The 24,096-nt window shown below is 45.7% G+C and overlaps 1 protein-coding gene across 1 annotated transcript; it reads right to left on the reverse strand.

The window, feature by feature from the left end:
* Positions 1-17,415: 17,415 nt before the first annotated feature.
* SHISA2 (shisa family member 2) lies at positions 17,416-23,039 on the reverse strand. Its single transcript, XM_031001333.3, has 2 exons — positions 22,273-23,039; positions 17,416-18,694 (listed from the first exon to the last, which is right to left on the reverse strand). Exons 1-2 carry the CDS (start codon positions 22,604-22,606, stop codon positions 18,141-18,143), a joined length of 888 nt encoding a protein of 295 aa, XP_030857193.3. The 5' UTR covers positions 22,607-23,039; the 3' UTR covers positions 17,416-18,140.
* Positions 23,040-24,096: the final 1,057 nt, after the last annotated feature.

A 24,096-nucleotide genomic window follows, 5' to 3' on the forward strand; every position in this document is an offset into this window, starting at 1 on the left:
CTCCTGAGTAGCTGTGACTACAGGCACCACCACTGCGCCCAGCTAATTTTTGTATATTTAGTAGAGACAGGGTTTCACCATGTTGGCCAGGCTGGTCTCTAACTTCTGACCTCGTGATCTGCCCGCCTTGGCCTCCCAAACTGCTGGGATTATAGGCATGAGCCACTGCACCCGACCTTCCCCCAACTTTTAAAACTGTGGTGTATGATTAAAAGCTCTTATGCCTGGCAGGGCGCAGTGGCTCACACCTGTAATCCCAGCACTTTGGGAGGTCAAGGCAGGCAGATCACAAGGTCAGGAGTTTGAGACCAACCTGGCCAATATGGTGAAACCCCATCTCTACTAAAAATACAAAAATTAGCCTGGTGTGGTAGCACATACTTGTAGTCCCAGCTACTCAGGAGGCTGAGGCAGAAGAATCGCTTGAACCCAGGAGGTGGAGGTTGCAGTGAGCTGAGATCGCGCCACTGCACTGCAGCCTGAGCGACAGAGCAAGACTCCATCTCAAAAAAAAAAAAAAAAAGGATGGGGGGGAGGCTCTTATGCCAACCTAACACATCTTGCCCTGTAGCTGGGAGGCCAGATGGTTGTTGCTTGTCGTTGTTGCTTCCCGAGTGGCCTTAAATGGAGGGTATGACTAGCTATTAGGAGCTGAAAGAGAACAGCCCACTAGCCACAAAGAAAGCTGTTAAGCTCACTTTTTTTCCCTTCCCAGTGTCCTTAAGAGGAGCTGCCTGCAAATTACTCACAAAGATGGCTGCAGGAAAAGCCCTTGAATTTGTTTCAGTATTACATATAAATTGCATGTGGTTGCAGAGAATGAGATTGGGAGGCCCTTATTCAAGAAACTGCCTCCAAGCAATGTTTTTAATACTTTAGCTGGAAAATGTCTTCATTCAATCCCACTTCCCGATTTATATGATGAAAAACCCCCCTGTAATGCACAGCGGAGAGCTAAGGGGTGCTCCACAGGAGCACCTGTCCTTGTGAGTGAGGGAAAACTATTCAGACAGGATGCTTTTGCATTTGTGTGCATGAGTACACACATGCATACGTACCTAATAGTTCTATGGGAAAAAATGAAGTTAACAACTGTACAGAAATGCAAAAGAAAAAAATTCACTTTTAACTTTGAGAATTTGGCAAAGCAGCTCCGACAGTGCCACGGAAGGTATGTAAGGGCTTAACCCAAGTCTTGTTTTAGGAGACAAGAGATAACCCATTCTCTGGAAACTGTGTGTGCTAAAGGGAAAATGTTTTGGGCCCTTTCGGTCCCAGCTGAACAGCCAGCTGGATGTTTGTCTGAGAACCAGGGGGCTTTCTTCTAAAATTGCTGAGGCTCCTGCTCCCAAGGAGAGGCCTCAACTGTTGGGCAGAGGCAGGGGAGCACGGGGCCTTGCAGTTGCAGCATGGGAGGCCGGACTTGCTAGCAATCCGGAATCTCACCATCCGAGGGAGCTTCAGCTTTGGGGCCTCTGCCATGCTCTTACGTGCTGCTCTTGTGAATACAAGCTGACTTCCAGACACTGGAGAGGTAGTGGCCAACCAACCAAAGTCCCTTTCCTCATGGAGCTTACATTCTAGTGGGGGAGACAGACAGTAAAGGAAAATGTAATGTGATATCATGTCCTACAGTGTAGGTGGTAATGTAAGCACAGGGCTAGATCCTGTGGCTCCCAGTGGATAGTTTAGTCTTAACAAATGCCATCATCTTTTTCTTTTCAAAAGAACCTCTTAAAACTCTGACTTGACTTGTACCTGCTTGCCACACACATAAGTGCCTGAGAGGGAGAGCAGTATAGTGTGTCCTCTGTTCTTTCCCACCTAACGGCAATCTCTCTGCCCACCAAAGAGAACGTCTGCCTCAGCCAGATCCCAGGGTCTATTAATGTCTCAAGCTTATCCTCCTCACTTAAACTCTGCTGCTGACTCTTCCTTCTCCTCCCTCATGGCTTAAATCCTTCCTTTTGTTCTCATCAACCTCCTCCATGAACCCGTCTCAAACAACAGTGCTCCCTTCTCTCCTGACAGATAGCTTTTCCTGCAGTATCTGGGCACCCAGTCTTGTAGTTTTTTCTATTATGCATCTTACACGTGTCAGCCTTATGTCTCCAAAAAGATTATAAACTTTCCCACAAGGACCTGTTTCCACAAGTACATGATGTCGTTTGTGTAGCAAGATGAACATTGGACTTGGAATTGGAATGCTTGTGTTCAAGTATTTATTTGCCCAGTTATTAGCCTCATGACCTTGAAGAAATCATTACACTTCTCTGCACTTCATTTTCCTCACCTGCAGGACTGGGACGCTACCTTCCTACCTCCTCACAACGTGATATAAACAGGGCTGACCTGCTGCATCTACACTGCCTGGTACTATTACTGTTTGATCAATAGCCATTTCTCTTGTCAGTTAAGTAGTTGGGGCACCCACCACTACCTCTGGACCTTCCCACAGTCCAGCAATGAAGAGGTAATGCTGGCCATGGGGGCCTCCTTACCATATAACACTCTTACTCTAGGTCCTGTTGCTGTCCACACAGGAAGCTAGTCGCTGAGACAAGTACTGCCAGGGAGGGCTGCAGCGAGGAGAATGGGAGATGAGTCTCAAATCCATTTCCTCTATAACTGAAATGGAGGAAATTAGCAAGGAGGAAATATAACTATGTGTGGGAAAACAGGAATTAGGGAGAGGTAAGGAAGGGGAGCTGGTCAACAGGTGGTCTTAGGCAATCATGACAGTGAGCGGTCTCGCATCTTATTGTCCAGATGCAGCGATCCGATAAATTTCAGTTCCTTGCTCCTGTCTGGGAGAACTGATGGTCAGTTTCCTGAGAAAGGAACTCAGATACGACAACTATAAGTTTCTCAAATGTTAAGACTTAGGGGATCCATTTCTATGTTTATTCAAAAGAACCATAAACTTCGTTCTGTGGAGAAATTAGGCCAGTTTTAGCATGATGGTCCTTGTCCATTATGACTGGTCAGTGCCTACTGCCCTCCAGATTGAAAAGTGCTTTTTTTGAGGCAGAGTTTTGCTCTTGTTGCCCTGGCTGGAGTGCAATGATGCAGTCTCAGCTCACTACAACCTCCACCTCCCAGGTTCAAGCGATTCTCCTGCCTCATCCTCCCAAGTAGCTGGGATTACAGGCGCCAACCACCACACGTGGCTAATTTTTATTAGAAACGGGGTTTCGCCATGTTGGCCAGGCTGGTCTCGAACTCCTGAGCTCAGGTGATCCACCCACCTTGGCCTCCCAAAGTGCTGGGATTACAGGCTTGAGTCACTGCACCCAGCCTGAAAAGTGTTTTTATAATAACATCCCTGGTTGTGACGTGTCCGGAGTTTGTTTGTTCCAGCGGGTTTGTGATCTCGCTGACTTCAAGAATGAAGCTGCGGATCTTCGTGGTGAGTGTTACAGCCCTTAAAGATGGCACGGACCCAAAGAGTGAGCAGTAGCAAGGTCTATTGTGAAGTGCAAAAGAACAAAGCTTCCACAGCATAGAAGGGGACCTGAGCAGGTCGCCGCTGCTGGCTGGGTCAGCCAGCTTTTATTCCCTTACTGGCCCCTTCCATGTTCCATTTCTGTCCTATCAGAGTGCCCTTTTTTCAATTTTCCTTGCGATTGGCTACTTTTAGGATCCTGCTGATTGGTGCATTTTATAATCCTCTTGCTAGCTACAGATCGTTGATTGGTGCATTTTTACAATCCTCTTGTAAGACAGAAAAGTTCTCGAAGTCCTCACTTGGCCCAGGAAGTCCAGCTGGCTTCAACTCTCAGTGAGACTCTACGTTCACTCCTCTCATGACTATGCCATTTCATAACCATTCCAGGCACTCTGCGCTATGCTAATGATACAGAGAAATAAGGCACCCAAAGACCTCAGCCCAGGAGGGGAGACAGACATGTAAGTATACAGGGTACAGCCAAAAAGTTATCTATTGTTAGGCAACAAACCACCTCAGCACTTAGTGGCTTAAAATAACAACAGGTTCTTTTAAAAATTGAATAGCTGGGTATAATGGCAGGCACCTGTAGTCCTAGCTACTCAGGAGGCTGAGACAGGAAGGTCGCTGTAGTCTGGGAGTTCAAGACCAGCCTGGGCAACATGGTGAGACCCCATCTCAAAAAAAAAAAAAAAAAACCAACCAACAAAATTAAACATAAAATTATCACACGATCCAGCGGTCACACTTCCGGGTATATACCCAAAAGAATTAAAACCAGGATCTTAAAGAGATATGTGTACACCCACACACAGCAGCAGTCTTCACAATGGCCAGATGAAAACAACCCAAATGCACATCGATGCATGAATGGGTAAACAAAGTGTGGTCTATAGAGACAATGGAATATTAGCCTCTCAAAGGAATGAAATTCTGACACTTGCTATAACAAGTGTATGAATAAACCTTGGATGAACCTTGAAGACATTATGCTAAGTGAAATAAACAAGACACAAAAAGAGAAGTATTATACGTTTCCACCTATACAAGATGCCTAGAGTAGTCAAATTCATAGAGATAGAAAGTAGAATGGGGCTTGGGGGAGGGAGAATTGGAAGTTCGTGTGTAACCAGTACAGTTTCAGTTTGGGAAGCTGAAAGAGTGCTGGAGGTGGTGGTGGCGGTGGTTGCCCAGCGCTGTGAAGGTTCTTCAGTGGACTGAACTGTCTGTCCACTTCAAAATGGTTAAAATTTTGTTATGCACACGTTACCACAATTTTTACAAAATCAAACTTTTTTTTTTCTAATCTGCAATTTGGAGAGTGCCCAGCAGGAATGACCTGTCTCTGATCCATGAGGTTTGGGAGCTCAATTGGGATGATTGAAATGGCTGGGGCTGTGCTGTGAGCTGAATGTTCTGTCCCTCCACCCGGATTCATATGTTAAAACCCTAACCCTCAAGATGATATTAGGAGGTGGGGCCTTTGGGAGGTGATTAGGGTGACGCCCTTGTGATGGGATTAGTGCCCTGAGAAGAAGAGAGTAGCCAGCCATCTACAAACCAGCCATCTACAAGCCAGCCATCTACAAACCAGGAAGAGGGTTCTCACAAACCCCAACCACGCTGGCACTCTGATCTCAGACTTCCAGCCTTTAAAACTGTGAGAAAGAAATGCTTGCTATTTAAGGTCCCCAGTCTGTAGAACTCTGTTATAGTAGCTGGAACAGACCAAAGTAGGCTGTCTGGGCATCTCCATCTCTTTCTGACATCTCAGGGCCTCTCCCCATGGCCTCCCCATGTGGTTTCTCCACTATGATAGCCTCAGAATAGTCAGACTTCTTATGCAGTAGCTCAGGGCTCCAAGACCGAATGTCCCAGGAGCCAGGAAATAGAAGCTGCCAGGCTCCAAGGCCTGGACCAGGAGACAGGCTTAGCATCCCTTCGTGAAATTCTTTTGGTACAGAGCCACAGTACCCACCCAGGTTCAAGGGGAGGGGCTTGCACTCCCACTTCTCCATGGAAGGAGTTTGAAAGAATCTGTGGTCATTTCTGTTGTACCAAAATGTGATAAGTGAAGTGCATTCAAGGTACCAAGACAGTATGGAGACATGATAGCTCTGGGGATTCAGAGAGACTAATAGGGTAAGGGAGAAGATTGCCTCTAGGATGAGTTCATTCATGTGAAAAGATCTTGTAAAGTTAAACCATAAAATGTTCCACTGATGCATTATCAATGATGGCTACAGTAAATACTAAGACAAGGTTTTACAGCTGTTTCCCAATCAATAAGATGTAAGATGTAATAAAACATAGACCTGACCTGCACTCCCATTAAATTCATGAAAGACACTCTGTGCTACTGATCTGGCAGTGCCTGCAGCAGGCCCACCAAACAGAAATATGTGCGTACTTCAGGAACTGAGCAGCCTGTGGGTGATGTCCAACTAGAGCCTCTCACTCTGAATTCCTCTCTCTGGCAAATCAAGGCCACAAGCAGGCATTGAACACTATATGCCATGTGTACTGTAAGGTGAACTGTGGTCATACCAACATAGCCAATTCATTTTCTGTTAATCATAGAGATGCATATGGGCTCAAAGGCCATCTGTCAAGCACAGTTCTTCTTAATAACCACATTGCGAAAATGTCACTGAATCAAATCAGGCTCTTTAATGTTTCTTTCTTTTTTCTTTTTCTTTTTTCTTTTTTTTTTTTTTTTTTTGAGATAGAGTTTCGCTCTTTTTGCCCGGGCTGGAGTGTGGTGGAGTGATCTTGGCTCACTGCAACCTCTGCCTCCCAGGTTCAAGCAATTCTCCTGTCTCAGCCTCCCACTTGCAGCTCAGCTCAGCACCTGCAGCTGGGATTACAGGTGCACACCACCACACCCAGCTAATTTTTGTATTTTCAGTAGAGACGGGGTTTCACCACATTGGTCAGGCTGGTCTCGAACTCCTGACCTCAGGTGATCCATCCACCTCGGCCCCCCAAAGTGTTGGGATTACAGGCATGAGCCACTGCACCCAGCCTCTTTTATATTTCAATAAATGGTTGTTGGATGAATACTGATCCTTAGACAAAGTCTTTCTGTTCCAATGAGCCTTTCATTAGATACAAAGTTTCTTAAAACTAAAACTAATATAGAAATATTACCATGGTCAAAAAATGAAAATTCATTAAGAATAGAAGCTAGAAAAAAACCACTCTGGGTCATACTTAGCTTTACAATTTACTAGTGAAAGAAATTGTTTTAGGATAGCTCTGGTGATTTTAAACCTTTGCCATCCTCACTTGGTTCTGTTAGACCAAATGTTTGTTGCTAAACAGCAACTAAAATCTAGAAAGAAGCAGCAAGTATCATCTGCACAAACAAAAGGTCCTGGAACAAAGGAAAAGGGACTTATGTTCCTATTCTATCTCAGGCATTGTGAACTCACTGGCTACTTAAAAATTTTTGTAATCAAAGAAAAGCCCGTAGCTAGTCCATATAACACCTAGTTATATAGTCCATATAATGCTTAGTTTAAAAATAAATATGGTATTGTCTCAGCCTAAGGCTATCTCTTGACTTCCTTTTGAAATACTTAAAATCTTTATGTACACATTTTTTTTTACCTCTACAAATACTAATTTAAAATGTGCAGATGCTTTTCAAGTTACAATGTGGCTACATCCTAATAAACCCACAGCAAGTTGAAAATGTTAGAAATTGAAAATGCATTTAATACACCTAAACTGTGGAACACCTTAAATGTGCTCAGAGCATTTACATTAGCCTGAAATTTGGAAAAACCATTTAGCACAGAACCTATTTTATAATAAAGTGTCAAAATCTCATGTAATTTATTGATTACTATATGAACATGAAAAACAGAATGGTCATATGGGTTCTTGAAGTGCGGTTTCCACTAAGTATGTATTGCTTTGACACCATTGCAAAGTTGAAAAATAAGTCAAGCCATCGTAAGTCAAGGACTCTTTTACTGTGTGCAGGCATTGTACTAGCAAGGACTATTTTCCTGTGTGCAGGCATTGTACTAGGTGCTGAGGAGCCCTCTATAGATGAAGAAATCTTGGTTTCTACCATCAGGAACTCACCATCTAAGGGGACATGTACACATTTAGATGCGGTGCCAGGCAGAATGAAATCAGAATACAGCAGGTGCTACGGAAATGAGGAATAAAGAGGAACTAACTATACCAAGTGTATGTGAGAGGAGCGGACAGCAGGACAATCTTCTACCCATTGCTACTGCTTTTTGTTCCTGTCACCTGATTTCTAAGGATTGTGGGATAACATGAAAACAGAGGAACTATAAAAGGACCCAGGCCGGGTGTGGTGGCTCACGTCTGTAATCCCAGCACTTTGGGAGGCCGAGGTGGGTGGATCGCTTGAGGTCAGGAGTTCGAGACCAGCCTGGCCAACATGGCAAAATTCTGTCTCTACTAAAAATACAAAATTAGCCGGATGTGGTGGTGCATGCTTGTAATCCCAGCTACTTGGGAGGCCGAGGCAGGAGAATCACTTGGACCACGAGGCGGAGGTTGCAGTTAGCCAAGATCATGCCATTGAACGCCAGCCTAGGAAACAAAAGCGACGCTCCATCTAAAAAAAAAAAAAAAAAAAAAAAAAAAGGATCGAATTAGAATGTGGCTAGGTGAGGTTTTAAAGATGGTTTAAAATTTAACCAAGGAAACCCCACCACTTACCTAAAACCAGAGCTCTTGCCTACAAAAGCAATACCATGTTAGGAGAAAGCTGTGGTGGTAGGCACTGTTGTATTGTCTCACTTAATCCATGCAACTTCCCTGTGAGTAGTCACTTCCCTGTGACTGTGAATTCCATTTCAACCAGCCAAAGCTCAGAGAGGTCTCCTGATTGTCACACACTTGTCAGAGGTGAAATAGGGACCTAAATCTAACTCTCATGTCCTCCAGCACCTGTGCTTCAGCTCAACAGAGTGACTTCTAGGCTAGGCACAGCAGCTCACACCTGTAATCCCAGCACTTTGGGAAGCTGAGGCCAAAGGATTACTTGAGCCCAGGAATTTGAGACCAGCCTGAGCAGTACAGGGAAGCTCCGTCTCTAAAAAAAAAAAAAATTAATTAGCTAGGTGTGGTGGCAGTCCACTGAGTAGCCTGCAGTCCCAGCTACTCAGGAGGTTTAGGTGGGAGGATCGCTTGAGCCCGAGTTCAAAGCTGCAGTGAGCCATGCTCATTCCACTGCATTCAAGCCCAGGCAACAAAGTTGAGATCCTGTCTCAGAAAACAAAAAACAATGTCCATCCACAAACAGGCCCTGAAAAAGATGCCTGCAAAATTCTCAGCAATACAACTGCCCAGGGAATGCTATTAAACTCAGTTTTAATGGAGTATCCAATTTTTATTTTTGCATTAAAATGAGATGTATGAATATTTTAAGTATCACTGACTTTATAAATGCTTATAATAAGTAGATTAATACAATTGCAATACTCACATCAGAAAGATGAGGAATGTCATAAGAACTACTCATATCGCAAGGCATAGTCTCTCCTTGAGGTGTGCCAGTTACTGACTTCCAACCTGATCCTTCCCTACATACGAGGCTCTGCCATGCAGGAGCCTGGACTCTGCAAAGTTGGTGTGCTAGGCTCTGCCAATAGGGGGCAGTAGAGGTAGACTGCAAGCCTGAAGGAGAGAGAGGGGCTGGCTTTCCCTCTGTCCTGCTAGTGTCTTCTGTAGTCTCAGCCTTCACCCTGGCAGCAGCTGGTACCAGTCTCCAGAGTTTTCTCTGCACTGTCAGAACCAGCCTCACTGTGTCCCCGTGGGGCACCAGGACCAGCTGCCCTCTGGCATGGCAGGGACTCTCCTTCAAGCTTTTAGATTCCAATACCCTCAATTTCTTCCTTTGTGCCCTCAGCCCTAGGAGTGTTAACAGCTTCTGCCATTCACTATTTCTGTTCATCTCAGCATTGCCTCTTTCTATTTCAGTTCTCCAACATCTGTTTAACCAATTCCTTATACAAATTTTCTCTGTTAAAATAATTGGTATGACTGTGGCCATATCTACACAAGCAAATACACATATATCCTGTGACACAGCCAACTCCACCCCTGGGAGCCCACGGAGAGAACTGAGTGCTGATGTTATGATTTTATTTTATTTTATTATTAATATTATTATTATGTGAGATGGAATTTCACTCTTTTTGCCCAGGCTGGAATGCAGTGGTGTGATCCTGGCTCACTGCAACCTCTGCCTCCCAGGTTCAAGCAATTCTCCTGTCTCAGCCTCCCAAGTTGCTGGGATTACAGGTGCATGCCACCACGCCCAGCTAATTTTTGTATTTTCAGTAGAGACAGGGTTTCACCATGTTGGCTAGGCTGGTCTTGAACTTCTGACCTCAGGTGATCCATCCACCTTGGTCTCCCAAAATGCTGGGATTACAGGTGTAAGCCACTGCGCCCAGGCTGATGTTTAAATGTTTTTAACTGTTCCTGCCAGCATTCTTCCTAATAGCACAAAACTGAAAAGAACCTAAATGTTAATCAATAGTAGAGTGGATGTAAAAATTATGGTACAGTCACAGAATGGAATACTAGACAGCAATAGAAAGGAACGACAACAAGCCAGACACTAAAGAGTACTTACGGTGTGATTCCATTTATATGATGTTCAAAGCCAGGAGGAGCTCATCCATGGAGATGGGGATCAGAGGAGCATTTGTCTTTGAAGGGGGCTATTAACTGGATTCTTTCTGTCTCCTGATCTGGGTGATGGCTTACTGAGCTATACATTTAAGATTTGTATACTTCACTGTGTGTAGGTTATAAAGAATTCAGTAGAAAATTAAAATAGGTCAACATGGGTAGATCACCTGAGGTCAGGAGTTCAAGACCAGCCTGGCCAACATGGCGAAACCCCGTCTCTACTAAAAATACAAAAATTAGCTGGGTGTGGAGGTGAGCGCCTGTAATCCCATCTACTCTGGAGGCCGAGTTTGCAGTGAACTGAGATTGTGCCATTGCACTCTAGCCTGGGTGCCAGAGCGAGACTCAGCCTCAAAAAAAATAAGAAGAAGAAAAATAAAATAAAATAGACCCGGCTCAGTGGTTCATGCCTATAATCCCAGCACTCTGAGAGGCCACGGCCAGCTGATTGCTTGAGCCCAGGAGTTCAAGAGCAGCCTAGGCAATGTTGAAAGACTCTGTCTCTACAAAAAATAAAATAATTAGCCAGGTGTGGTGGTGACCCTGTAGCTACTTAGGAGACTGAGGCAGGAGGATTGCTTGAGCCTGGGAGGTCGAGGCTGCAGTGAGCCATGATCGCACCACTACACTCCCGCCTGGGGGAGAGCGAGACCCTATCTCAAAATAAATAAATAGATAATAAATAATTGTAAAATAAAATGATTCAGTCTATATTCCTGACTGAACCTTGATCGGTTCGGAGAGATGCCAAGAGGCAGGCTAGAAAGGCTCACAGGGAGGAGCCAAGCCCAGCAGAGATAGAAGAATGAGATGCAACAGTGCAGAGAAGTAAGACAAGACCACTTAGGGCATTCCAAAGCGTAGTATTGACTCAAGGGACACAGAAAGTCAACTCTGTACAAGTCGCTTAGTCAATCTAAAAATACAATAAATTTAGGCCTTCCTTGGTAAAATACTATTGATTTGTTACTGGAACCAAAATACGAAAAATATCTTAAACTGGTGGTTCTAAGGATCTATATCTATTTGACATATTTTGTCAATATAAATGTATATATTTTTCTATATTGGAAAGATTTAAAATGTCTGGAAAGAAGTTAAATTATATGCTTATTACAAAAATCTATTGGATACCACTAGCACGGTGCAATACTATATGCTTCTGTCCCCACACCAATCCCCTTTTAAAGAGAACGCTCCAAGGTTCAGAGACATAAAGTGCACACGAAAGGCCACAGCACAATTGGTAGAACTAGGTTCTAACTCAGGTCCATCCCATTCCAGAGGAGGTTTGATAGAATCAACTACAGCTGAGACAAGCAGAGCTGAGCACTGTAAACTCCTCTTTTAAAAATCAGCCAAGAATTGAGAACAGAGTCTTGGATAAGATAGCCTCATATAATAAGTTCTTTCTGTTTCAAATTTTCCTATGAGCCTTCTGTACACATGTGTATACAGACATGTGGCAATTTTATATACATGTTACGGATGGCAATCAGTCTTCTCCAGCTGTGAAGTCTGCTGAGTAAATAATGTATTGTGTAACCTATGATTTTTCTAAATGGAAAGACCTACATTTCAAGATGGTTAAAATTAAGATGCAAGTTGTCATGCTTAAAATTCATCTTAAGGCTGCCATTATCAACTTTTTTTTACTCTTTTATTATTTCTAATTTAGAAGTTTTAAAAAGCATTAATTTTAAACTTCTTGTTTTTGATTTGCATCTAGGACCTTCAATTCTCAGTATAAATGGTGAAGATATTATGAAGATTTAACTGGTAACGGCAAAATGACCCTCACAGCCAAATCTCCATTCAAAGCTGTAATTTTATCTCCAAGTTATTCTGTCATGGTGACGCGGGGTTATAGTTGATATCCAAAAATACCTAACATCTTTGACAAGAGTAACCGAGTGTTTTCCTAGGGTTTTATTTTTCCATTTTTCACTGATAAATGATGCTATACAGAAAAAAAAAAAAAGAGAGAGCAAAGGAGAGAAAATGCAAATTAGTGCCCTAAAAAACATATCTATCTAGTACACTGCAGTGATTTTCAAGGAGAAGGGTTAGTAGTTTCCTTTTTCTTTTTTTTCTTTTTCTTTTCTTTTTTTTTTTTTTTTTTTTGAGACAGAGTCTCCCTCTGTTGCCCAGGCTGGAGTGCACTGGCACAATCTTGGCTCACTGCAACCTCCACCACCCGGGTCCAAGCGATTCTCTTGCCTCAGCCTCCCGACTAGCTGGGATTACAGGCGCCCACCACCATGCCCAGCTAATTTTTGTATTTTTAGTAGAGTTGTGGTTTCACCATGTTGGCCAGGCTGGTCTTGAACTCCTGACCTCAGGTGATCCACCCACCTCAGTCTCCCAAAGTGCTGGGATTACAGGCGTGAGCCACCACGCCCGGCCAGAGTTAGTAATTTCTAATTCTTTGTCATCTCTCCCTTAATCTCTGATAGGCACTTGAATCACAATAACATTAGTGTTTTCAGTTAAGAAAACACTTCGGAAGGCAAAGAAATATTTGATATAGGTATTTTTGAATGAATGGGCTGAATGAAAATAGCTGATCTCCAGCTCTGAGACAGACAGAGAGAGAGAGAGAGAGAAACATGTCCTCAAAGCTTTACCATCTAAGCAAGTAGAATAGAAGGAGGATTAAGGTTGAGTGATGAGGAAGGGTGTTCTCTTTTGTATGCATGCTTCATTCCTCATTGCAATATTTCAGCTGCCCCCTTTTAAACATAAAAGATGCACAAAACTTGAGCACAAAAGGTGTGGCTTCCTTAGTGGCCAGGCCCAGGCCCAGACCCAGACCCAGGTCTTCCCCGCCCCTCTCTGGCAGGCCGCAGGGAGTCGACATACTTTCTGGTGAGTTTAAGGCCTCGATACTCCCCATCTCATGCCTTGAGATTGCTCTGTTTGAGAGCAGTGCCACTGTAAGATCATGCAGCTTCCTCAGAGGGTTTGGTTGTTCTCTTAAGAGGCAAGAGAAATAAGCAAAATGGGAAGTGACCACATTTTTTAAAATCCTAGAAAGTTCATTGAGCCATTACTGCTGATGCATTATTTACTTAGCAGTAACTCAGTCCAGTAGGGCTGGCAAGTGCCTGGGATGCTTATTTTCTATCCTGACGACTGACAGGGTCAGTCTGGTCTCTCTGTCTGCCCAGCATCACCTCTCTCCCCAGATTCCCACGAGCTCCCCCCAACTTTTATGAGTGGAAGTCAGCCCCAGACATGGGTGAAGTGCACACTGCGTATTTTCATGAGACCATTCTGATTGACGGGAGGAAGGCCAGGCTAAGTGAATGAGAAGTCTCCATTCTGAAATACACTAAAAAGAAACAAACTTACTCCCTTTAAGCATTTAGGAAGCTCAAGCAACTAAAAGCAAGCTTGCTGTTTATTAATTTCAACTGCTGACCCACTTGAAAAAATCATTGAGAATATGTATGGTAGGGAACTTGCACTTTTAGCAAAAGACCACTGTGAGTTTGCAGGAAACAGAGACAAAGCCCCTGAGAGAAAAAAGGACTAGTCTTGACCGCTACTACAAGGTAAGGGCCAAACAGAAGAGAATGTGTTTTTCTAAACTCTTCACGATCTCAACTTTTAGCACCATTCAAACTTTCTCTCTGGGATTCAGTCCATTTCTGAACATTTGCCCTGACTTTCATCACCAACTTTGTTCTAACCTTCATGGTTTCTTCAGGCAAGGCTTCTGAAAGGAACTTAAATCTTCATTTGTCATTTTGGGAGGCCAAGGCAGGAGGATCCCTAGAGCCCAGGAGTTCAAGACTGTGGTGAGCTATGATGGTACCACTGCACTCTAGCCTGGGTGACACAATGAGACCCTGTCTCAAAAAAAAAAAAAAAAAAAAAATCAGCATTTATAACAAAACAAGGAGAAAATATGGGTTACAGAGCTCGTGAAATAAAACTGTGCAATCTTAAAAGAATGAGCTCAAGGTCAATTTAATAGATGAAATATTTCATTAGTCATAGAATGTAATCAGAAATGGAAGGCGACATGAAAGTGCGTGTTGCAGAGGAAATACACGAAACCAAAACACACTTTTCTTAATGGTATTTTTGCCACTTTGGATGTTGATCTTATTGCTAAATCTTAACTTCTCCAGTGGCAGCAGAAATGACAGATGCATAGTTTTCACGCTCTTCATAGACACAATGAGGTAATTTTTTCTTCTTTGCAGTCAGAGTCTGATTCTCTGTCCTATAAGCAGGATATGGAATCCCCTAGAGCTATCATAAACCGACACTAGAGGTTTAGATATAGCAGAAAATGTACAGCAGCAAACTATTTTTCTATCTGCAAATGACAGAATTTGGAATATTTCTACAAGGTGCAAATTACCCTTTATAGGTTCTGATTTATATTTCATGATAAGGAAGGTGTCCTTAAACCAGGTAGTTGAACATGTTTGCTTTGTCAGCTAAATTTTTCCAGCTCTTACCAAAACTGAAAAGATCTGAGGTTGCTTCTAATAACGTTATACTTTTGGAAAACCAAGTAGCAGTCACTAAATGAAAAATTCATTCATTGAGGTGTATTTTTGTTTGCTTTAATCATGGTATTTAATTACCACATAGAAGAACTATACAATCTCATGCTAAGAAAAGCAAGCATTTTCCATCCCTCTGTTTAAAAAAGAGTGCCAAAAATGTCCACAGAGGTGACTCCTGCATAGGGGAAGGGAGGATTAGATGAGGGACTGACAAACTATAGCCTGCCAGGGAAATCCTGCTCACTGCCTGCTTTTGTACAGCACTGGAGCTTACAATTACATTTTGAAATATTTTCGGGAAAAAATTGAAGATTATTTTGTGACATGTCAAAATCATGCGAAATTTGAATTTCAGTGCATATAAAGAAGGTTTTGGCCAGGCGTGGTGGCTCATGCCTATAATCCCAGCACTTTGGGAGGCCGAGGCGGGCGATTCGCGAGGTCAGGAGATCGAGACCATCCTAGCTAACGCGGTGAAACTCCGTCTCTACTAAAAATACAAAAAATTAGCCGGGCGTGGTGGCGGGTGCCTGTGGTCCCAGCTACTCAGGAGGCTGAGTGAGGCAGGAGAATGGCGTGAACCCGGGAGGCGGAGCTTGCAGTGAGCCGAGATCGCACCACTGCACTCCAGCCTGGACGACAGAGTGAGACTCCGTCTCAAAAAAAAAAAAAAAGGTCTTATGAGCATACAAGACTTGCTCATTTGTTTATGTATATCTATGTATGGCTGCTTTTGTGCTGCTACTGCAGAGCTGAATGGCTGCTAGATACCATATGGCTGGCAAAACCTAAAATATTTACTCTCAGGATCTTTTTTTCTTATTTTTTTGGAGACAGGTCTTCACTCTGTCACTCAGGCTGGAATGTAGTAGTGAAATCATAGCTCACTGCTGCCTCAAACTCCTGAGCTTGCAAGTGAACCTCATGCCTCAACCTCCCAAATCACTGATACTACCAAGTACGCCACCACACCCAGCTAATTTTTATTTATTCTTTTTTTGTAGAGATGTGGTCTTGCTATGTTGCCCAGGCTTGTCTGGAATTCCTGGTCTCCAGCGATCTTCCCTCCTTGGCCTCCCAAATTGGTGCCATTACAGGGGTGAGCCACTGAGCCCAGCCAGTCTCTGGATTTTTACTGAAAAAAAAAAGCTTGCCAGTCTTTAGGCTGGGTGACATCTGAGATCCCTTTAAATTCCAAAGTTCTAGGAATTCCACTTCCAGAGGTAAGCAGGAATCTGCCATCAAAGACAATACAGGGAACACCCATTAGCCTCATAATACAATGATTCCAAAAGAACTGTTTCTTTTGTGTTGTCAACATAATATAATGATTCCAAAAGAACTGTTTCTTTTGTGTTGTCAACATGTCAACCTGTAAAATAATACTCACTGACTCATAGAACATTCACGTAAGTTTCCCAGATATTACTTTGAAAAGTAGGCTCTTGGTTCTAGAAAGCGATATTCATAATTTTTAGAAATGTTATTCTATTAACAGGGTTGACTAAACCATCTGAAAAATTACCAAGTACGATGAAAATGAAAAAAGAAACCCAACTCCGCTAGGAATTCACATCATAAAATATTTATTAATAAGTAAAATGATTTTCCTCTGCCTTTGGTTATTAAAAAATGAGTATCATTGATGATACCAATTGCCAACAATGGTTTTACATTATTCAGTCATGAAACAGAATAGAAAGATGATCGATAGCTATCTATAGATATAAATGTGTAGAAGACCATACCATACAACGATTTGTTTAATTACAAAATACTGGTTGTACTAGCAATTGGAAATGTACTTGCACATCCTTAAAGTTATCTTTTTCTTATAAGTAAAGAACACACAAATAAATTCACTTGAATTTGATAATTTGGAACATTGGCAATGAATACAGCGCCTGTTGAGGCCTGAGAGAGAGAGGAAATCAAGAACAGTGTGGGAGAAGAAAGGCAATCCTTCGTTGAAAAGCTTTTCTCTTAACAGTCCCTAGTGCCTGAAAAATAAGCCATTTTGATAACAAGAGTATAAAAAGCCTTATGATCTGCAAAGTAAATATCTGGTTTAAATTTCATCTCAAGTCTCAGGTTATGGCTGAGGAGCTATACTAAGTATCTTTGTAACACATTTCTTTGAATTTTTATAACTAAGACAAGAAAATGTTTTATCAGATCTAGGCAGAAATACTGATCTTCATTTACAAGTATAGTAATTACTTGCACTCAGGACTATATAGACATGGGGCTCTGAAAACCAAACAGAAGGAAACGCCAAACCATAACCACAAGGCAAAATTAAAAGTAACTCAGAGAAGCAGCAGGTGATAGTTTATGATTTCAATATAAAAAAGAATGCATTACCTCTCAGATGTCACCTTAAAGCCAGAAAATTAAGATACAATCAAGAAGGGGATGAATGGTTTTATGACTATACCACCTACTACTTCAAGATTAAAATCATTCCAGAGTTCTGAAATGTCTTCATTAGTTAAGTAACTATACAATTTATTTCAGTCTCTTTTTAATGTAGAAAATCACTTTGTAATAAGATCTCTACATAAGGTAAAAAAGCACAAAATAGGCCCCCAAAAGAACAAAAGTAGACAAAATATATATATCTTTTTACAATGAAATCAAGGTGTGCCTGTGGAATACTGAGACTGATGACTGATCTCACAGAGTTCCAACAGGTTTCCTTTTAGAATAGTCCTGTTATTTGCGTCTTCCCCTTAACCTTGGATGCATTAGAAAAAAAAAAAAAAAAGGCTCAGGCTGGGTGTGGTGGCTCACGCCTGTGATCCCAGCACTTTGGGAGGCTGAGACAGGCAGATTGCTTGAGGTCAGGAGAGTGAGACCAGCCTAGCCAACATGGTGAAACCCCATCTCTACAAAAAATACAAAAAATTAGCCATGGGGGCAGGCACCTGTAATCCCAGCCACTTGGGAGGCTGAGACAGGAGTGTTGCCTGAATCCAGGAGGCTGAAGTTGCAGTGAGCCGAGATCGCACCACTGCACTCCAGCCTGGGCAACAGAGCAAGACTCTGTCTGATTAAAAAAAAAAAAAAAAAGTCCCAGGTAAAAGGGAGGTAACAGGCATTTTGATCTTGTGCAGTCAACAACAAAAAAAATAATAATAAAAACATAATAAAAATCCTTAATTTATCAGTTTATAAAATTCTTTCGCCAACCATATCTCAAGGGCACTTCGGACTCAAGCATTTGTTATACACCCATCAGCAACATCACAGTCATCTCCAGCTGAGGCCAGTTTTCCATCATAAATCAATGATACCCTGGATGAAACATATCCAGAAATGCTAATTCGGAGATGTTTTCATACAGTCTGGGGGCAAATGAAGCCTTCCAAAGGAATCATGCCATAAATACCACCGACATGTGCGGACTTCCACCTCGAGAATCCACCCCCTGCTTTCGTCTCCCTCCAGTAAAGGAACCCACCAGTGACTCTCGGTTATACAGTCACCGCTGGGTACATCTTCTGTTCACTGTTGGTGTGAGGGAAGGGGGACTGAATCTGCCTGTAGCCAGGCTGCAGGCCGTCCATGAAAGGTGGCACAGCTGTCATGGGCACAGAGTCATGCTGCACCGTGTACCCCACGTATGGGGGATGCAGATACTGCCCTTGATGTGGCACAATCTGGGTGGCCTGCTGACAGTTCAGCACAGAGAAATTCGTGGGCATGTTGACATACACGTTGTTCATGGTCCCTTCCGGCAAGCAACAGTTGGTCTGTGACCTTGTTGGGGGCGCCCGGGCCCCTGAGTTGGCGCTGGAGCTGGAACTGGCAGCTGTGCTGGACTGGCGTGAGGATGACCCCCGGGAGGTGCTGGCACTGGGGATCATGGGGATGGTCTCCATCAAGCGGTTACCCCCTGGGGCTCGGCTCTGCTGGGGATCCTGCTTAGGCCGGAGACATCTGCAGCAACAGGCTGCCACCAGGGACCCCAAGATGATAAAGGCAACAAATACGGAGCCAACAATGAGGAACGGCACGTAGATGGGCACTGAAGCAAAGGACAGAAACACAACATTATGATTTACTCTAGGAACACAGTACCAATCGCCAACTGGCAATGGCAATGAATGAATGAGCAACACTGATACCCACAGCTGAAGGACCTATACTGGGCTAATTTGTTCACATATTAGGAGTCCATAAGATGCACCATTCTTTATCAAGTGCTTAGAAAGGTCCTAAGACCCTACAGGCATGGCAGGTCAGCCCCTAGAAGCGAACTGTTAATATTTAGTTCAACTTGTCAACTGCAAGACTGACTGAGCCAGATATCCGATTTAGCAAAAGTATGGGTTTAATAGGTTAAGGCGGTTATGGTTCTAAACTTCCTACCATAATCAAACTGTCCAAACTTAAGTCTGCCCTACCATATTGTTGTAGGATCTTCATAGTAATAATGACTTCAACTTATTTAAAAGTCTTTTTTCCCCCAGAAAGTTATTTAAGTTCCTTGCAAATTTCTTTTTACCATTCTTTAGCAAGTTCTTTTTTCATAAGCAGTTAAGTCAAAAATTTAGGCCAGACTCTAAGTCACTACCATTTCCAAAAGGCAGATGCACAAGAGGTAAGGCACAAAAGGGTCAAGGAGGGGTTTAAAAAAGACCCTCTTCACTCTTCCCTAGCAAAAGCCAGGGTCCTTGGGTGGCATTGGGTCCAGGTGATGGGGTCTGTGTGGAGGTGGAGGGAAGTTATTCCAGGCATTGGGCCATCCTGAAACAAAGTCCAAGAGCAAACATCAGGAGCAACAAGACATGTTCCAGGAAGAAGAGTCACCCACAGCAAGCCAAGAAGGCAAGAGTGCACAGGGAAAGCCCTCAGAGCATAAAGCAACGGCCATCACACTTCACGCGGGAAGCTGATTTTAAAATAGAAAACCATAAAAAGTAAAAATAAAAACCTTTTGATAAAACCACTAGCAAACTCCATTTTAAAATTAGTTTCTGGCGGGGCACGGTGGCTCACGCCTGTAATCCGAGCACTTTGGGAGGCCAAGGTGGGTGGATCACCTGAGGTCAGGAGTTCAAGACCAGCCTGGCCAACATGGTGAAACCCTGTCTCTATTAAAACCAAACCACAAAATTTAGCTGGGTGTGGTGACGTGCACCTATAATCCCAGCTACTCTGGAGGCTGAGGCAGGAGAATCGCTTGAACCCAGGAGGCAGAAGTTGCAGTAAGCCGAGACTGTGCCACTGTACTCCAGCCTGGGCAACAGATTGAGATTCCATCTCAAATAAATAAATAAATAAAATTAGTTTCTTAAAAAAAATCTTTTAGGAGCCATAGAGATGGCACTACAAGGCTTTAGAAACTAGACGCAGGTTGATAGGGACAGAATCAGATGGGAGGTGCCTGCAGAATGCCTCTGAGCCACTTTTGTGGAATTCTACCCTATGTTACCAAGAGCCTGCATTTTCTGATGTGTTCTTGCCCCATCCTCCTGGCTATATTTTTGGGAAATACACAAGCACAGGGGTGGATTGGGTCTTGCTGGTCTTGGCAAAGCATAATGCCAGCCCAGAGTAAGATGGGGCAGCATTTTAGGAAGGAGACCACGCCTTTGAGGTCAGCTCTATGAATACCCTTTCATCATCCATTAGAGCAGCCAGGCTTTCTAATTTTGCTCCTTTTCACTGTTCTGGTATTGCTGGAGTCAGTGTTTTTAAAGTATAATACCAGGTGGAATTATGGAGAAATAATGCCCTGTAAGTAAAACAATACTTTATAGGTATTTAACCAAAGGCTGACTGTGGAATATTTCCTGGAGTTTCAATGCTGAACAGAGCAATTTCTATATATAGCGCCCCTTTAGCAGGTAGAAACACTTGCTACAGTGTCTGCAGCACAGCTGGTGCCCAGCAGTAGAACTGTTCTAATTACACTATCACTTCAGGCTAACTATGGATCACTGGAGAAGTGGATGCAGGCTTTTTCCTTGGCGTGTTATAAATATTTCATTCTCTAAATTAAGACACCAGCCCTAAATATGTTATCAAAAAATAAATTAATAGTAGTAAAGCAGGAAAAAAATGTACCCCAATCATAGCAGAAACTAGCTGAAACCAGCCTCAGTCCACATAATGAGTTTTGGGGAGAAATAACTGTTCTCTTTCCAGGATTTTTAATTGGAAATGTAAATAACTACACAAGGATAAGGAATGTAACGCTACTGTAAGTCCCCCGGCAGGCTTAATCAGGCATGTTGCCCTTCACTGCAGAAGAGAAGTGAAAGAAATACAATTTTTAGGAAAAAAACGTTTAAAAGTAGCATGAAGAAGGCATCCACGCACAACACAGGGCGTCATGAGAAGTCTCGTCCTGAGAAGTCCCGACTAATCCAAAGCCATCCCAACTTTTTGGAGACCATTAATGAGCCCAATTTAGCAGACATCTCACTGTAGCAGTTCGGGGTCTGGCTCCCTTCTCTGGGCTTTCTTCCATGGCCACACAGTCTGCGAGACTGAGCTTGCGTTTTAAGACTGCGCTGGTTCTGGAATTACGCTCTCTTCAGATTCAAGACAGCAGAACAATAGGAGTAGCATGCTAATAAAATGCTTGACTGCGAAAGGGAACGGCACTGAAAAGAGCTGTCTCTCACGAGGTCCTGGGAGGCAGCTCTATAAACACAAACTACGCTGTGCTAAAGCTCAGGCAGCCCGATCCCAGGCTCAGGGTGCTAGCGAAAAGCCTCCCAGGTAAACACAACGGGCCCACAAAAAGGAGGAGCCGCCCCCTCGGGGACACGTTTGCCATTTTACCTCTACCCCTCCCCTCCCCGGAACTAAATAACACACACACACACACACACACACACACACACACACACACGGAGTGACTGGTGTAGACACCCCAGGGAGGCATTCCGGAAGGTTTCTGAAGAGTGAAGTGCAACCTACCAAATTCTTTCACGGGTTTACTTTCCAACTCTGGCTTTGGCAATTTGAAAGAAAAAAAAAATCAAAGCCACAAAGAGCAAGGCTGGGCACTGCTCCGATGTTACACCTACTAAGTCTGACGTGGTAAGGAAAACAGTCCAGAAGCCCCACAGGCGGGCCGCTGCAGGGGAGAGGGGCCGCCGCGTGGAGAAGATGGGAATCCGCGGCGTCTGGCACGGGGCAGCAGCCCCGGGAAAGCCCTGAGGAGCTGCCTTCCTTTCGCGGAGCCTTCAGGGGAGCACCCCTGCCAGGCCCTCACGGGCGGGGGCGCACCCTCGCTGTCTCCTTGGGTACCCCTAAGACATGATGCCCTATGGAGACAGGAGACGCCAGAGGGGCCCGGAGGACCATGGTCAGAAGGAATATGGGGGCTGTCTGTGGCCCACACTGCCTTAGGAGTGTGATTTTGTTCGGAAAATTAACTCTAAGCCACCCTTTGGCTGACAGATGGAGAAACTGAGGCCCGTGAGGGTGAATTAGAGACCCACACCGACCAAATAATAAGCCAGAAGGCAGACTCCGCCTCCTGGTCCTAGGCCCTTTCCTGACTCTCCCCCCTCCAAACTCCCAGGTCCCTGACGTCCAGGCAACGCCAACCGTTCTCCCTTTCGCGCTGGGCGCAGGCCGCCCTACCTGCCGAGCCGTCGGGGCCGTCTTTGTCCGCCCGGCCAGGCTCGCCAGCGCCCTGCTGGCGGTCGTTGTCGCAGCCGCCCTGGTCCAGGCGCGCCTCGGCGCTGGAGCAGCAGTAGCGCAACGCGCAGCTGCCGCAGCAGATGGTGGCGTCGCCGCCGTCGAAGCGCTCGGGACACTGGAAGCCGATGCGCCAGACGCCCTGCGCGTCCAGCCAGCCGTGGCAGTACTCGCCGCTGGCCCTCGCCCCCGCCGCCAGCAGCGCGGCCAGCAGCAGCTGCAGGAGCGAAGCGGCGTTCCGGGATGAGGAGACGGACGAGCGGCGAGCGCCCCACATGGCACCACCCTGGGCGCGGACGGCGCGTCTCCAGAGAGCGCAGGACGGTCTCCGAGAAGTCGTGGCCCCGGGGACCCCCGGGCCTCGTCACTGACTGTCCCGCGGCGCTTTCCGCGCGGGCCACTCCCCTCTGCCGCGACGCCCAGGAGGCGACGACGCCGGGCCCTAGGTCTAGGAGCTCCTAAGCCATCCCCGTCCTCAGCCGGTGGCCCGGTCCCCTTAGGGACTGCCTTATGAGTTGCACTCGCTGATGGAAATCTCGGGATGCAGTCAGAAGGCCCCCGGGGCTGTCGTCCGGAAGCCCCTGGAGGTTTCACTGGCAACCAGACCCTCCCTGAGCATCCCCGAAGGGATGCTCACTCGAGCCGGATGACCGCTGGGCGCGCCGCCGCGGACCTGGATCCTGGGCTCTGCGCAGGGTTTAAGCCTCAGGGTCCCGCGCGCGAATCGGGGCCCGTCTCCCCTCCTTTATTCCCTCCTCGGGCGGGTAGAAGGGGCGAAGGCGGGCAGTGCACGCAAGGCTCTGGGCAGCAAGTGACGCAGCCGGCCGCGCTCAGCCTCCTCTGCCCCGAACTTGGTCCGCATGGCTCTGGCCGGGCCGCCCGGGCAGCCCACGGGGGTGCAGCCCCGACGCTCCACTCGGCGGGGCCGACGGCCAATCTTCCCAGCACGTCGCCGAGGGAGCGCTCCTGACCCCGGGAACGTCCAGGACGCAGGCGAGGGTCCTGCGCGCCCCCAGCCGCAGTCCCGGGAGCCTGCCCGGCTGGCGGCGGCCGCGGCTGCTGCTGGGCGCGGATCCAGGCGGGCGGCTTGCCCCGGTTCCCCTTCTCCGCCTCCCCGGCTGCAGCGCGGTCCCACAGGAGCCCGGCAGCCTCCGGCCGGCTCTCCCTCTCCCGGTCGCTGCTTCGCCCTCGGGAGGTGCGCACCGATGGAAGCCTCCCACGGAAGTTTCGTTCCTCCGGGCTACGGGAGAAGCCGAGCGCTGCGCAGCCGCCCGCAGCCTCGCCTCGCCCGGCGCCAGCTCCGACTCCGCTCGCTGCCGCGCTGAGCCGCGCTCTTATAGAGGCCGGCGGCTCCCCGGCGCGCATGCGCGCTGCGCGGCTCCCCCCCCCGCCCCCCACCTCAGGGACGCCCGCGGGCGCCGGGCAGCCCCTCACTTTCCTACCCGGGGCAAGGAGAAAGGTGTGGCCAAGGGCGGGGTCTGCCTGCTGGAATAGGCTTGGGAGGAAACCCAACCTAAGCAATCCAGGCCTCGCTAACACAAATAACAATAATAATGGAAGAAACTCAACTTGCTTTGTGAAGATCTTTGGCATTCAACATTCGGTTCGATTCTGCAAACTTCTCAAGGGATTATGATTACTTTCCACTCTGCAGATCATAAAATCGCCACTCAGATGAACTCTCTCGGCTTCCAGCAGCTGATGTCCTGGCCACGGTTGGTCCCAGGCCCTGTGCAGGAAGAGCACCGATGTTTGTGGCAGGGTTCA

The sequence above is a fragment of the Gorilla gorilla genome, chromosome 14, assembly GCF_029281585.2.
Source record: "Gorilla gorilla gorilla isolate KB3781 chromosome 14, NHGRI_mGorGor1-v2.1_pri, whole genome shotgun sequence".
Taxonomy (NCBI): domain Eukaryota; kingdom Metazoa; phylum Chordata; class Mammalia; order Primates; family Hominidae; genus Gorilla; species Gorilla gorilla.

Excerpts from the sequence above, each read along its gene's own strand:
- SHISA2 (XM_031001333.3), bottom strand. The coding sequence starts at position 22,606 with ATGTGGGGCGCTCGCCGCTCGTCCGTCTCCTCATCCCGGAACGCCGCT. Across the intron at positions 18,695-22,272 it reads CGGCCCCGACGGCTCGGCAG|TGCCCATCTACGTGCCGTTC; the intron begins GTAGGGCGGCCT and ends CCTTTGCTTCAG.